The sequence below is a fragment of the Coturnix japonica genome, chromosome Z (assembly GCF_001577835.2).
Source record: "Coturnix japonica isolate 7356 chromosome Z, Coturnix japonica 2.1, whole genome shotgun sequence".
Lineage (NCBI taxonomy): Eukaryota > Metazoa > Chordata > Aves > Galliformes > Phasianidae > Coturnix > Coturnix japonica.
In genome coordinates this window covers 57,928,134-57,942,251 of record NC_029547.1, presented here as the reverse complement: position 1 = coordinate 57,942,251, position 14,118 = coordinate 57,928,134, and the positions used below count along the sequence as shown (strand labels likewise).

Below are 14,118 nucleotides of genomic sequence, written 5' to 3'. Positions count from 1 at the left end.
TCACTGAGTTTTTCATGTGCAGATTATTGACTAAACCAGAAAAAGTGAGTCCAACAGAATGATAAATCCTGACTGCGCCACAGGTGCCACTGTGACTTGAGGGCAGACATTTTATCTCCTTCTGCTTTTGTCCCCTCTCTGGAAAATGGCGATAAAAACATTTTCTTATCTTACAATGGAGTACTTACGATAAACATTAAGGATTATGATGTGCTTAAATACTGTGTAATGAAGGCCATTAAGCACCTTAAGCACTTCTATTCCCCAACTGTTATTCTGAATTTATACTAAGGGGTTTATTTTTTTCTCAAGTAATCCTAAGGAAATACATCAGTAAGGATCAATAAGTAAACCTTGTGAAAAGTCAGTGCTAAACTGTGTTTCATTTTCTGAATTATGTCACTAGATGTTTTCTGTCTTGTCAGCCTACCTGCTCTTCATCACCACTTCATTCAAATAGCATAAACCTTAAAATAAGGAGAAAAGGGAAAGTTATCTCCTACAAGCTCACTGCAGCTACAAAAGTCCAGGATTTCTGCACTTGTCATTTTAAGTCCTACCATTATTAATTGAAAGAGTGGGTGACAAAAGCTGATTAAGTCACCTCCAATTAGTAAATCAAAACAAAAGAGCTTCAATTGCCATAAGAAATAAACACAAAACTATTGCCAAATAAAAAGGAAAAGGGAAAGGGGAGGGAAAAAGAAAAGGAAAGGGAGAAGAATAAAAAGAAGATGCTGACAGCGGTGAATACTCAACATGAAGCAGAGGATCATGCCACACACATGGTCAGATTTTCACTGACTGTAGGAGCAGCAAAAATTTTAGTCATATTAATGCTAATAACTGGCCTGTCTTTTCTATACTTCACATAATCCCCTGTCTTCATGTATCCATGGAAGGATGTGTTGCACTGCAGGTCTAATTTCTGCTGTTTTGCTGCTGCTGTTCCCCTGAGATATCCAGCATTCTTAGGATTACAATCTCTTTGTGCAAATATGTTTTTATTTGCTTGTTTATTTGTTTTTATCAAAAGATCAAAACACAGAAACCGAACTGTGAAAACTGTGAACAGGATTTGATTTATTATTGAGGTGTCTGTGCTGTAGGTCAGTACTGACATAAGTCAATAGAGGCACATTTTATATGCAGGAGGTGTTTTCATGCAGCACTGAGGCAACATGTGGCACTGGGAAGGTCAACTGCTGCTTTGGGATAAGTGAAAGATCTCTACCACATAAAACAAAATCAAAAACAAACAAACAAACAAACGCACTCCTCAAAAAGCTTTTTTTTCTCCTGAAAAAAAAAATAAAATGTTTTTCCTGTGCCATCCAGTGAATGATGGAATTTCAGTGCTTCTTTTCTCCCTATGGCAAGGGAAACAACATATCTCAGTGACCCATTTCTTTATGTCCTACCTCATTTTATTTTATACACTGGCAACCTGAGGCATTTCTGGAGGTATGTTTGGAACAGGAGGGATGGGTCAGGTTATTACTGAAAGCCCTGGTTGTGTGAAGTGCTGGAACTAAGCTTCAGTACCTCAATGCCCAGGTAGTCTATTGTGTTTGTGTGCAGTCGTGATAGTGTCACTGTCTTCCTCTGATATTAATTTATAAATCTGAGTTGCCCAAGGCTGATCAGGTAATACATAGTCACACAGGGAATTAAATTCTTGTATTCTAATCCCTTAATTACAGAACCATGTTTGTTTATAGGAAGTCCCACTGACTCAACTAGGCTGCTGTAGATGTCTCTGGGAAATACTTAAATAACAGCATCTTGCTTTACACCTGTGTTGTAGCAGGCATTTTGTTAACATTTTATGCATATGTGCTTACATTCATGCTATAAATAAGAATTGGAAAAGAGAGAATATGTATGGGGAATAATTGTGTAGATTCCTGGTTTCTTGAGCTTCTAAAGAAAACTATGTTCTTTGCCTGCAGAAATTACAGTTGATACCATAGTTCTGCAGTCACCTAAAGCTGATGTCTGAATCCATACCGCTAACTGACTGGGCTAAGAACATTAAACATTCCATGCTTTATTTTCCAGGGGGTGAAATTAACCTGTGGCCTTTAGTATCTGGGTACAAAATGATACTGTTGATTTTTTAAGAATGGTGGAGATTCAGAAGCATTCTGTTTTGGCTTCAGTTTGGTCTGCTTGAGTCTGTCATACAGATTGCACAGACAGTCTGTGCACTTTTCTGTTTAAAGGTCTTCAAAGGCCACCTGGACATGGTCCTGTCAACCTCCTCTGGGTGTCCATGCTGAAGCAGGGACTGGGACAGAAGGACCCAGAAGACCCTCAACCATACTGACTTTCTATGGTCTACTGTCATTAATGATTTTTCTGTTTTGGGGTTTTTTTTTGTTTTTCTTTTCTAATTTTGGTCCAACATCTGCCCAAATATTCTTTGTTACAGCCAACAAAGTTAGGTCAGAGTACACGAATAGTTTGTAAGTTTGTTTTTGAGAACAAAGTCTATTCTTACGGTAATCTCTCAGTAAAGCAGTTTTGATGTACATCTTTTGAAAGAAAAATGTTACACACTTTGGAGTTTTGTCTTTCACATTCATTTGTATTGATTTTTTCCTAATGCACGGTAAAGGAACTTCTGTGTTTATGGTAACAGTGGTAGGAGGACCTACTCTCTATAATGACTACTGTGAATCTGATCCTGTAATTTTCATAATATTCAGATCAATATTACCACTTTTGTAAATGATGAGGAGTTGAAGTAAGGTTTCTTTTGCAGTCTGTCAGAGAGTGAAGAATTATGTTAGGGTAGTCACTTAATTGCAAGAAGTTAGATTAGTGACAGCCTGGTGAACTGTTTTGAGATGTGTTGGGAAGCTGATGCAGACATTGATGTGGATTGTACAGAATAATGGTGAACATACACAAAATAGTTGAGCTTTTCCAGGCAGCCCAGTCAGTCAGTAGTAAAATACAAAATGAGACAAGAAGAGCTCTTTGTGGTTCATATTTGTAAATGTGAAGATCTAGTCTCAGGCCAAAGACTTCTCCAGAGGTGGCTGCAATGGAGCAGGTCAGGATAACAATACAGAGTGTTCCCAGCCAGCTGTCTAGGGAGATAGGACTACTGAGCAGTCTCCCTAAAGCTTTCCTGGTAAGCAGTGGCTGAAGGGCAAGGTGAGAGGCTGGAGGCAGGTTTACTTTCGGATGAGTCTTCGTCTGACCCACAGAGTACTCTTCTGAATGAACAGAGAGCACAAATTCCCCATCCTTGGTTTGCAGCTGCGGCAGGGAGGCATTTTGGCTTTAGTTTCCTTTATCCCTGTAACAATCCCTTCCAGCTCCCCACAGGTTTTAGCTTGCCACTTTCTGCTCTTGCAATGCTGCCCCTTATCCCGCTGGCTTTCACTGATTGCTGCTGCCACTGATACTCACATGCCCTTTGATGAAGGAGCTGTTGAAGCTCCCATCCCTCCACAAGCTGTGTTACAGACCCACTTCTATCTGAGCCGTTCATTAGTGTCATTTGCCAAAAGGTTTATGTAACAGATGTTGCAAAGCGGCATGCAGAAACGCACATGCATACACACACACACACACACACACACACCAGCATTGCAAAGACCGTGGGGGTGTCGATGATGGGAGGATTGTCTGCAGGGCTAGAGTAGCTCGAAGGCATTGCTGCATCTGCTAAAAAGCAACTAATGTCTCTGTGTAACCATGCTGTATTTTCAGCTTGTCATCATGGCTGGGACTGTTCTGCTTGCCTACTACTTCGAGTGCACCGATACTTTTCAGGTGCATATCCAAGGTTTCTTCTGTCAGGATGGCAATTTGATGAAACCATACCCTGGAACGGAGGATGAGAGCTTCATTTCACCTCTGGTGCTCTACTGTGTGCTGGCTTCGACTCCTACAGCTATTGTAAGTATAAGAAATTATTTGAATTCTCCACTGCTGCTCCATAAATAAGGGCAATAGTCCTGTAATATCACTGTCCCCTTTCCTCTCTTTTCAGCTGTAATTGATTTACAGTTAACTGGACTCCGCTTTGCCTTAGCCTAATATGATCTTCATCACTTATCTCCAGATGTAATTATTCTGAAGTAATCACAAAGAAAGATTGAGTGGTAGAGCTTGTTAAGCCTGCTACAATAGCTTGCCCACCTCAGTGATTAGTTGTCAATTGTCTGGGCTCCAGAGAAGCACAAACATAAAAGTGATCTATTACTGGAAATAAAAAAAACAGGATAAAGCAGGAGAAAAACACTGGCTGGAGATGCAGCATGTTCAGGATTATTTGCTGCTGTAGTGAGATGACTACTGTGGGGCTTTAAAGGGCTTAGACAAGCAGAGTGATGCTTAATATTGAGAAAGTATGAATGCTCCCTTTTTCATATTTCAAGTTTCTGTAATTACACAGATAAATTCCCATCATACTACTTCCTTTGTTTTCTTATGTTGCTTCCTTTCTCTATTTTTTTAATCTTTAGTATTTCTTAACTTTGCTTTGTATACCTTTTAAAATGTAATAAATAATATTCATTATATATTTATTGTGAGAGGCTAAGTGCTGGACCATAGTCCATTTCATTTTTCAGTCTGCAATAATATTAATGCATGAAACAGTTTAACACAGGACTTGATGAGAAACATGAAAGGTATCTGCATACAAGTCTACAGTTTTTGTCAAAAGAGACTTTGTGAAAAGGAGTGGTGATTTCAAAATGATTTATGTCAAGAGCTTATGAAAATCCTCTGCAGTAACATTGTTGTTTTCTGTACTGGAATTCAGATGCTGCAGTGATAGATTGTTTGCAAATGAAAACATAAATGCTACGTTTCTCCCTAGTGACCTTCACAGTAACTTTCACAGTCTGTGCTTTTAAAGCAAGTTTGAGTGATGCTGTTGTGTCTGGATGCTGTGACACTGGAGTTAGTGGGAGGATTGTCCCTTGTTTCAGTGATTTGCTATTAAAATTCTCTTTTTTCAGTTGGATCTTCTTTAAAGTTTTCTGGTAAAGTTGTCTGCAAACCTTTCAGATTCTGCTCTGCTGGGTCAACATTTCTTTCATATTGGTGGCCCAATAACTTTTTCCTAGTTACTTACAAACAGCTGTTTTTGAGTCTTCTCTGGGAGTTGAACAATGTTGTTTTTGTAGTTTCCTCAGCCTTTATTGTGTGAGTGAACATCAAATGAGGGCTTTGTGTGCAAAGAACTTCAGTTAAAGGACAGCATGGAGCTTGTGGTTCTGTCTTGTTCAGTGCTAGCTGTGCAGAGATTACAGTTTTGGTCCTGAGGGACAGTAATCACACTAAATGATGGGATCTGAGGAAGTAAGCTCTGCTCCTTGGGTTATAGAACCATAGGATCATAGAATTACCCAGGTTGGAAAAGACCTAGAAGATCATCAAGTCCAACTACAGCCTAACCAGTACCGTAACTCTAAAAACCCTCCACTAAATCGCATCCCTGAGTACCACATCCAAACGGCTCTTAAACACATCCATGGATGGCTACTCAACCATTTCCCTGGGTGATAATCAACTAAATGCTTTAGTTGATCCTGTTTCCACCCAGTTTTCTGCTGCAGACTGAGTTTTGGCAATGACAGTTAATAAAAAGCTGGTAAGTGAGATGTAATGTGAGCTCAGATTCTCCGTAAGATCTTTTGCTGCATTGCATTGCAGGTCACACCCCTGTGTGTGTGAGTATCTGCAGCTAGCTATGCCTGGGTAGGTGCTGCCTGTTGGTCACAGGGTAAGTCTAGGAAGCAATTTTTTTATGCAGTTGAAGATCCTTGAACATCCCGGAGGTTTCACTAAAAGGAGTAAGTGTGGCCATTTCTATTCATACTGTGATGACTGTAGTCTCCACTGCCTCCACCCCACTACTCCCTTCCCCCTCATACACCCCCTCCCCTCACACCCCAAAAAAAAGCAGAAGAAAGAAAGCAGAGCTGTGTTTTGTAGGAGGGAAGTTAGCTTGCATTCACTGTGGGCTAAGCCAGTTTCACTCTGTGCACTCTGTTCTTGGGAATAATCACTGACAACCTGCAGCTCCAGTATGAAGAAATGACATAAGTACAAAGTAATGCCAGACCCTTTTTTTTCTCCCCCTCTTCTCTGCAAGACTCTATTGCTTCACTTTCTGACAGTGAATTGGTTGGTTTGGCTAAGAGGATTTAAGGCAGTGAGTGCTGCATATATATTGCCCCTTCTCTGATACCTCATGACAGGAAGGGATTTGTTAATGAGAATAGGAGCCCAGCAGTAACTGGGAAGCACTCTCAGTTCTGCTTAACAGCCTTTCTGGAGCCATGGAAAATAGTCCAGGAGTCAGTACAAACACACTCAGATGAGTCACTAGCAATGTCTAAGTGCAGTCCTGTGTGCAAAGCTCTGAGCAGGGCTCCAAGCCCTGATTTTAACACAGATGTGAGGTGTTAGAGTGCTTGAAAGCCAAAAGGGAGCATCTTTATGAATGTAATGGAATATCATTGTGTCTCAGTCATTTGGCTGGGACAGAGGCCATGGGGAAAACAAATGCATGTATTTTACAACACATCTCAGATGTGCTGTTGTGATTTGGTACCACTGTATGTTCGTTTCCCTGCACTGGAGTGGCAAAATAAATGAGACCAGCCTGTTTTTCTGCTACACTGGGTAGTTAATCATCATACATCAGAATTACAAAAGTCTTTTAATGCTCCTGGTGATAACCTTTTAGTCTCTGATAATGAGAGTTTCTTGCAAGGGGAGATGCCTGAATCTCATGGTGGCACTGTTAAATAAATTAAAATCATGTATGCCTGACTCCATTCTCTGAAATGCGTTTTTCTCTCAAATATTCCATGGAGATCAGGTCAAATGCTTTCATCTGCCTTATTCATTTTTAATTCTCAGAGTGTGTTGATATTAGCAACTTTGCTGCAAAGCAGAAGGGAAATGGTGATTTTAATGATAAATTGTACCTGAAAAAGGACAAACTTGTTTTTCTTTGTAAATAAACATTTTATTTCATACTTAGTGGTTTGTCCCCTGAAACATGCATGCTTAAATTCAAGCAGTAAATTATGCTGTCTCTTTATTGCTAGAATAAAGAGATTCCTGCTATCTTGTCTGTTTTAGATTGTATTTGTTACCTGTACATTCTGGCACCATGAAGAGCTTTATAGGTAAAGAAAGGTGAAACCATTCATCTCTCATGCCAGTGATTTTCAATACCCATCTCTTCCTCTGAGACTTTGCCCTTCTTGGCAGCTGATTTCAGTTGTGATGATGTTGGGAGACTGATTATTAAAAAACTGCTTCTTCCAGCTGTCTTGTTTTCACAGTGAGATGGGTATAAAAATGCTTTCATTCTGTCTTAGTAAACTAGAATGAGATGAGATGGGATGGAATAGTTTGGTTGGGGGTGATCTTCACAGACCATCAAGTCCAAGTGCCTGAGCACTTCAGGACTAACCAAAAGTTAAACCACACAATTGAGGGCATTCTCTGAATTCCCCTTTGCTACTGACAGCTATGGGGCATCAATTAGCTCTCTGAAAAGTCTGTTCCAGTGCATGGCCACCCTTGCACTAAAGAAATGTTTCCCAGTGTGCTGTCTCATCTTTCCTTGGCACAGTTTTGACCCACACACCTACCATCAATTCCCAGGAGCAAAGCCCAGCACCCCCCTCTCCATTTCCCCTCATCATAGAGCTGCAGAAAGACATTTCTGAACTTTCCCTTCTTCAAACTGGGCAACCCAGGTGTCCTCAGCCTCTCCTTGCAGGACTTGCCTTCCAGACCTTTCAGAATCTGGGGTTAAATCGTTTTTCTCCTTGACAGTCATGGCAAGTACTTGGCAATAAGCTACCTACAAAATATATGGCAGACAAGGAAAGGGGAGAGATGAGGAGGAGGGTGTTCATCTCCATATCCTTTTGAGAATAAAACAGAACTTTAGTCTTTGTGTCATCCATTTTTAAAGGATAAAAAGTTCCAAACTGCTGTTGTCTTGGGCTTAAGACAGCCTACAGCAACATATCTGCACATTTAGATAGCAGACACAGATCTTTAGATGGACAGCTCCACTTTTGGTGATCATAAGTACTTCAGGCAGGGTGAAATTAGTGAGAAAATGAATGTGTTTATTTTCAGAGTTGAGGATCTTAGGATGCAAACCCTTTTCTGGAGGTAAGCATAGTGCAGACTTTTTACTCAGCTGTCCCCCTTGTGATAGGAAACATAAATATTACAAGCAGCTTGCAAGTAGAGCTTGAGTTCCATGATAGCAAGTCTGGTGAATTTAAAAGTTATGTCCTGCAGTATCATCTTATGCAGAGCCCAAGAGAAAGTATAATATTTCAGTGCACTGTCAATTCCAAAATAGGGAAGGGTGGAGAATTATTACAATTCAGAGCAGAAGTAACAATGATTTGATTTTTGCCAATATTAGAATTTTACGAAAATAATGTTTCAATCAGAACAAGTTGTTTTACATAAACATAAAATTTTCAAGTCATTTCCTTAAAAATATTCTGGATACCTCAAGCATTAATTTGTGTCCCTTGAGGCCAGTTTTCCTGTTACAAGGTTACTACAAATCAGCCAATTCCTCAGCTGGTACAAAGCTCTCATTCCTGCATTCAGAGCTTCTTTTTGCACTTCTCCATCTGTTGTGATCTGTCTGGTCACTTGAGAGGAGAGGCTTAGGAACAGGCAGCTCCCTGAAATGAATGCTGAACAGCAGCAGAAGGCCTCAAGGGTGAAGTTTTTCACTTCTTTGCAGTAAGATGGAAAGTACTGCTGCTGTTTTTATGCAATCTTTTGTTTTTCCCTCTGTTTCCATGAAGGAGGTGGCAGCTCCTTGTAGCTGTTAATGGGCCCGTATAGTTAAGTTCTTCAAAAGAGTGTTTATTCCAGGATAACTTTATTGCAACTGGTCAAATAAAACTGTGGTCTGAAAACTTCACACTTGCCTTCCAAATTTCAGAAACACTTTTTTTAGATGTTTTTCCTGTTTTCATTACTGTCTTCCCTCTTTGGCTTTGGTGTAGTGCAGCCTTCCTAGAAGGGAACTCGGGGAACTTCTGCGGTGTGCTGGCTGAGTTCCCTGCAGCTGCTCAGTGGCAGATGCTGAAATAAACCAGGAGCAGCTCCTGCTGCTCAGAGTCCAGTTGCAGCAGCTCTTCCCATCTTTTTCATTCAGAAATCCCCAGGCTGTGCTAGCAGTGATGCAGTAGGGAGCACACAGACCCCTGTGACAGCATCCATGCCTGGAGTGTCCCTCCTGACTTGGAAGATATGATACTTTCCAGGGAGGTGTATGGCCAGTGCTTGTGTAGACTTCTCTGTCACAGCTAGCCTCCCTTTCTGCCCAGCCACAGATGGAGAGCTCAGCTCCAGTGTGTTGAGAGCTCCCACCTTGTGCATGGGAGTGAGCTGGAGGAAAAGCCTGGGGGTTTTGCGAGTGTGTTCTGTGCAATGGCATCACTTTCTCTCGAGTCCTGTCATGGTGAGCTGGGACATCTAGGAGTGAGGTATGGGTGTGCCTATGGCTCTGGAAATGATCGTGTCCTGTTATCATACACACCATTCACAGGAGTGCATTAGAAGGGCTATGGCCAGTGGGTTGAGAGAGGTAACCCTCCTCTCTGCTGACCCTGGTGAAGCCACAACTGGAGTACTGTGCTCAGTGCACAGCTGTGGGCTCCCCAGTACAAGAACAACAGAGGAGAGGGTCTAACAGAAAGCTACAATAATGGCTGATCAGGGTCCCTGTAACCCACAGCTGCTTGTATTCTCTTGTTTTGAGTGCTCCACATGCAGTTTTTCTCTCAGCATTTGCCTTCCTCCTCTTAGTTGCTGTTGGGATGTTACAGGATTGGTTAATCTAGCTCTGTCTACTCGTGACAATAAAAATGCCACCACACACAGTCTTGTAGAGAATTCAGGAAATGTCACTCTGCTCACTGAAACCAGACCAGAAATTAGAGCAATGATGTTGTGAGACCCAGCAATGTTGTTGTTTTTTTTTTTTGCTGCCTGAGATTTTTCTGTGTAATAGTATGTCCCTGGATGTTGTTTTCTTTGATTAAATGGTGTTAACATTGATTGACTGTGCCAGAAGGATGCTGTTAAAGCAAATGAGTTGAAAAATAACTTATAGAAATCAGAATATTCTAAAATACTGTCTGTACTTCAGAGTGAAAGAAGCAAAAGCCTTAAATCTCGACCCAGACTTGGCTGCCCTGACTATGCCATCAAGTAATTCACTTCCTAAATGGAATGTATCTCCTCAGGGCTCCCCCCCTCACCGACAGCATAGTCCCTGCAGGAGTGATGCTGCAGGATACTGCTGTTCTGAAATGTCTTACTGGCAGTATCCCAGATTCATACCTGGACAGCTTATCTTACTCCATCCCTACAGAAACGGCCCCTTTTGATGTTTACCTCTAATCCATTTTTAGAGTGCAATTATGCAAAAAATCCTTTGACATTTGACTTGAGCTCATCAGAAAGTGGTGTAAGAAGCTGAAGATTAAAGGAAAAGATAAAAATCCCATTTCCTTTTGAAAGCAAAAGATTGTTCTGATGTTTAAATTGATAATTAAACAAATTAACAAGAAATAAACCATGCAAGAGTGCAGGGAGGATTGAGTGCCCCCACTGCACTGAGAATACAAAAGGGGAAGATGTGGTATGTCCAAAGGTGTTGGTCCACACATTGGTGGAATGTCTTTTCCAGGCAATGGCTGTGTGAGTTCAGATCCATTATAGACAAAATGTCAGCAATTGATTCTGGGAGGCCAGCTGGACAGTGTCCACATGCAGCCAAGTTGCCTGTCAAGTTTTAAGTCATGAAAATCAGAGAAGTTATTCATCCTCAGAACTGCCTGGAGATGAACAAATCACATTTCTGAGCCATGCATTCAAATCTGCATGGGTAGATTAGCTATCAGAACAGGTTCCCAAGCTCACCACGAGTTTTTAGAGCTCAGCAAGGCCCTGAATCACTTTCTAGAGCCCACATAAAATGTGCAAGGAAATAAAATCCTCTAATCCAGACAACAAAGTGCAGTGGCAGAAGCAGAACCATGAGAATAGTCCAGCTATATAGAATTAGCTTGAGTCATCTCACACATACAGTGCTATTAATGTGTACCCAGAGGCTATATTAAATTGAAAGGACTGGTCAGTTAAAAAATCTTATTTTGCAGTGCTGCAAGAATTCTGGGATAGCTCTGCTTAATCAGTAGAGGAACAGATTTATACCAAGGCAAAATTTACTTCTAAATCTTAAGTGGAACTAGTTTGTATACATGGCATGTCGTGAGGAGAGTGCAAGATAGCCACGTTCCTGATAGCCATGATGGAACTGAGGCTGCAATGCAGTCAACATCTGATGAGAAGAAACATTAAAATGATGTATTGTATTATAAAGAAGGTTTATGTCTGTGTTTTATACCTAACCCTCATTTGAAAAGTTTGGGTTTTTGTAACTCAGCTTTCTCATGTCTTCACAAACTAGAATTTCCTCAAAGTGTGAATTCTCCCTCAGTGTGTATGTACTGCCCCAGGCAGAGAGGCAGAAAGGCAAAGCATTAACTCAGACTTCTCAGTATTATCATTATTCAGATAATAAATGACTTGAAACAGTGTCACTTTCAAACTGCTTTAGTGCAGATGGTCTGTTTCTTAATTCCCTGCCCCATAGTTAGGGAGCTGAGCTTATTGAACTGCTTGCCAATTCTGTTAAGAGGAGATGCAGTGAAACGAGCTAAAGGCAATATTTCAGTGTGGCTCCCATGCATTGGCTCCTACCCCCCAGATGCCATTATTGACATACATTTTACAACTACATCTCTCACCATCAGCAGTTAGAATTGTAAAGAGGTTGAGCATACTTGGCTTGAATGTCAATAATCAATAAGGATGTTCATCTGGCTTAATAAGGATAAATTTTTGCCCTTGAAACAGCATACCATCCCAGCCAAGTGAGCTAGAATTTGTTCCTCAAGGTTTGAGCTAATTCTGTATCTGTGTAAATGTATGTGCACACACTTCAGTAATAGCTTTCTTTGACCATTATGGATTCCTCTTGCATGTTTTGAAATAACTGTCTTTTTATTAATTCACTTGGGTGCTTTCTTTTTAAAAACTCATTTCTTCTACTTCAGGGTCTTTTTTGTTTTGTTTTGTTTTTTGTTTTTCCTAAGTACTCTCATTACAAACTCTGTCTTTCTAAATTTCAGTTTCCCTTTCTGAAGCCTGCTGACAAAATGTGATATGAGTGAATAGCCCACCACTGCCTCTAAAACCTGTGATCAAAATCTGCCCAGCTTTAGCTTGGGCAGATAGACTTCTGTACAGCAGAGTTAAATTAATTCTGAACACTTAGGAGCTAGTGATTCCACCCCTATGGTATACAGCTCATAGTTCATGGAAGAAATGAATGTTCTGTTAACAAAATATATATTTACTAGGCAGGAACGGTTGACATGAAGATTGGTAGATCCCTGGAAATTTACGTTTTGGTGTTTTGGTAAACTAAGCAGGACAGATAGATAATAAATAAAACAGATCAGCACTCATCCTGTGGCCTTCATACTGCCCCACATGTGCAATCTGTGGCTGAGTGGCTCAACTGTGATGTAAAGAGAAATGACTGCATCCAGCCTTCCTCACAGGAATTGTCCCAGGCATGTTCAGAGGTACCATCACACCAAGCCAGGCTATGGAGGGAACCATGCAAGTGATGTAATGTTGTGGGTAATTGCCTGTGCTGCCTTTATCTCCCAACAGTTTTTACTTTCTTAGTACTAATACAGCATATGATGTCCAAAATGTTTGGTGACCTCGAGAGTTTTGCGACTTCTGACAAGTTTCCAATGGGGGATGTCCTTTATCTAAATCTCTTTTCAGCAGTGGCAAGAGCTCTGTTGCCTTTGTGGCAGACTCAGACGGATGTATTTCTGAGAAGTTGTAAAAGCTGTAAAGAATGTTCAGCGTTGTGGGTGCTTGCTGGTAGAACGTTGGGGTAGAAGTCTGTAAAATCACCTTCCAATTTGCTACACTCATAGAACATTTCCATCTATAAAGCCTGTCCTATCTGTAAATTTTAAATGGCAAACCCAGGACATGATATTCTGTATTAATAGTAGTAAAAATAAGAAATTAGTGTAAGGCCATAAATTGTTGTGTCTTGCCACAGAGCATGAGGACAGCAGACCCTTTTCTTGGCTGGGAGCTGGGTCACTGCAGTACATCTCAGCTGTGGAAGTGCAGTGTCCCAAAGCACAGCGGTGGGCAGTAGTTTCTGTGGTCTGGAATCAGACACTCGTGTTTCAGTATTTGCTTATTTCACTTTTAACCTGTTTCTTTCCCTTTTCTGACAGATTTTTATTGGTGAGATATCCATGTATTTCATAAAGTCAACCAGAGAAACCCTAATTATCCAAGAGAAAACTATTTTGACTGGAGAGTGCTGTTACCTGAACCCACTGCTTCGAAGAATCATACGTTTTATAGGTAAGCATCTTTAGCACTGCAAATTTACTTCCCGTTTGTACCAAAACAGAACAAAAGATCCTAACTGTTTACAGCACAAAGTTAATTAAGCTGTAAAATCTTTGCAAGTAAATTCCACTTTAGAGGAATTGCCCCCCTCATGATTGGCAAGGTAATGTTTGAGATGTGCCATACCATGCTGCCTGGTCCTGGTTTATATCCAGTTCTGCTGAGCTAAACGCTTCTTCTGGACCACTGAAGAAAGGTTATGCCAATCAAATCGCTGTATGAATAATTCCATCATTGCTATTCTGTGTACGATGGCCATTTTACTTACAAATCAGTTCTCAGCAGCCCATCTCTTTGGCTTTTTTTTTTTTCTTCTTCTTTTTTTTAGCTCTAATTTTATCTTCTATAATTCTGGCACATAATGTTCAGCTGAGCACAGTGTAAAAAAGGCCAGAGTCCACATAAAAATAGCATTCATATTTTTATTCTGTGTGGGTTTTTTTTTTTTTAAGGTATTTTATTATGTTAATTGCTGAGAAAACAGTGAAGAAATTCTATCAATAAAATGTGGAGTTTACTTTCTGTTGTACTTAAAAACCACTATGCCCTTTACACAAG

General features: G+C 40.6%; 1 protein-coding gene across 1 annotated transcript in view; it reads left to right on the top strand.

Annotated features, from left to right (window-relative positions):
• Positions 1-14,118, top strand: part of PLPPR1 (phospholipid phosphatase related 1) — a 102,393-nt gene that overhangs the window by 73,265 nt on the left and 15,010 nt on the right. The window contains exons 3-4 of the mRNA XM_015849822.2: positions 3,727-3,915; positions 13,380-13,512. Coding sequence (XP_015705308.1) covers positions 3,727-3,915; positions 13,380-13,512 — 322 coding nt within the window. The remainder of the gene's footprint in view (positions 1-3,726; positions 3,916-13,379; positions 13,513-14,118) is intronic.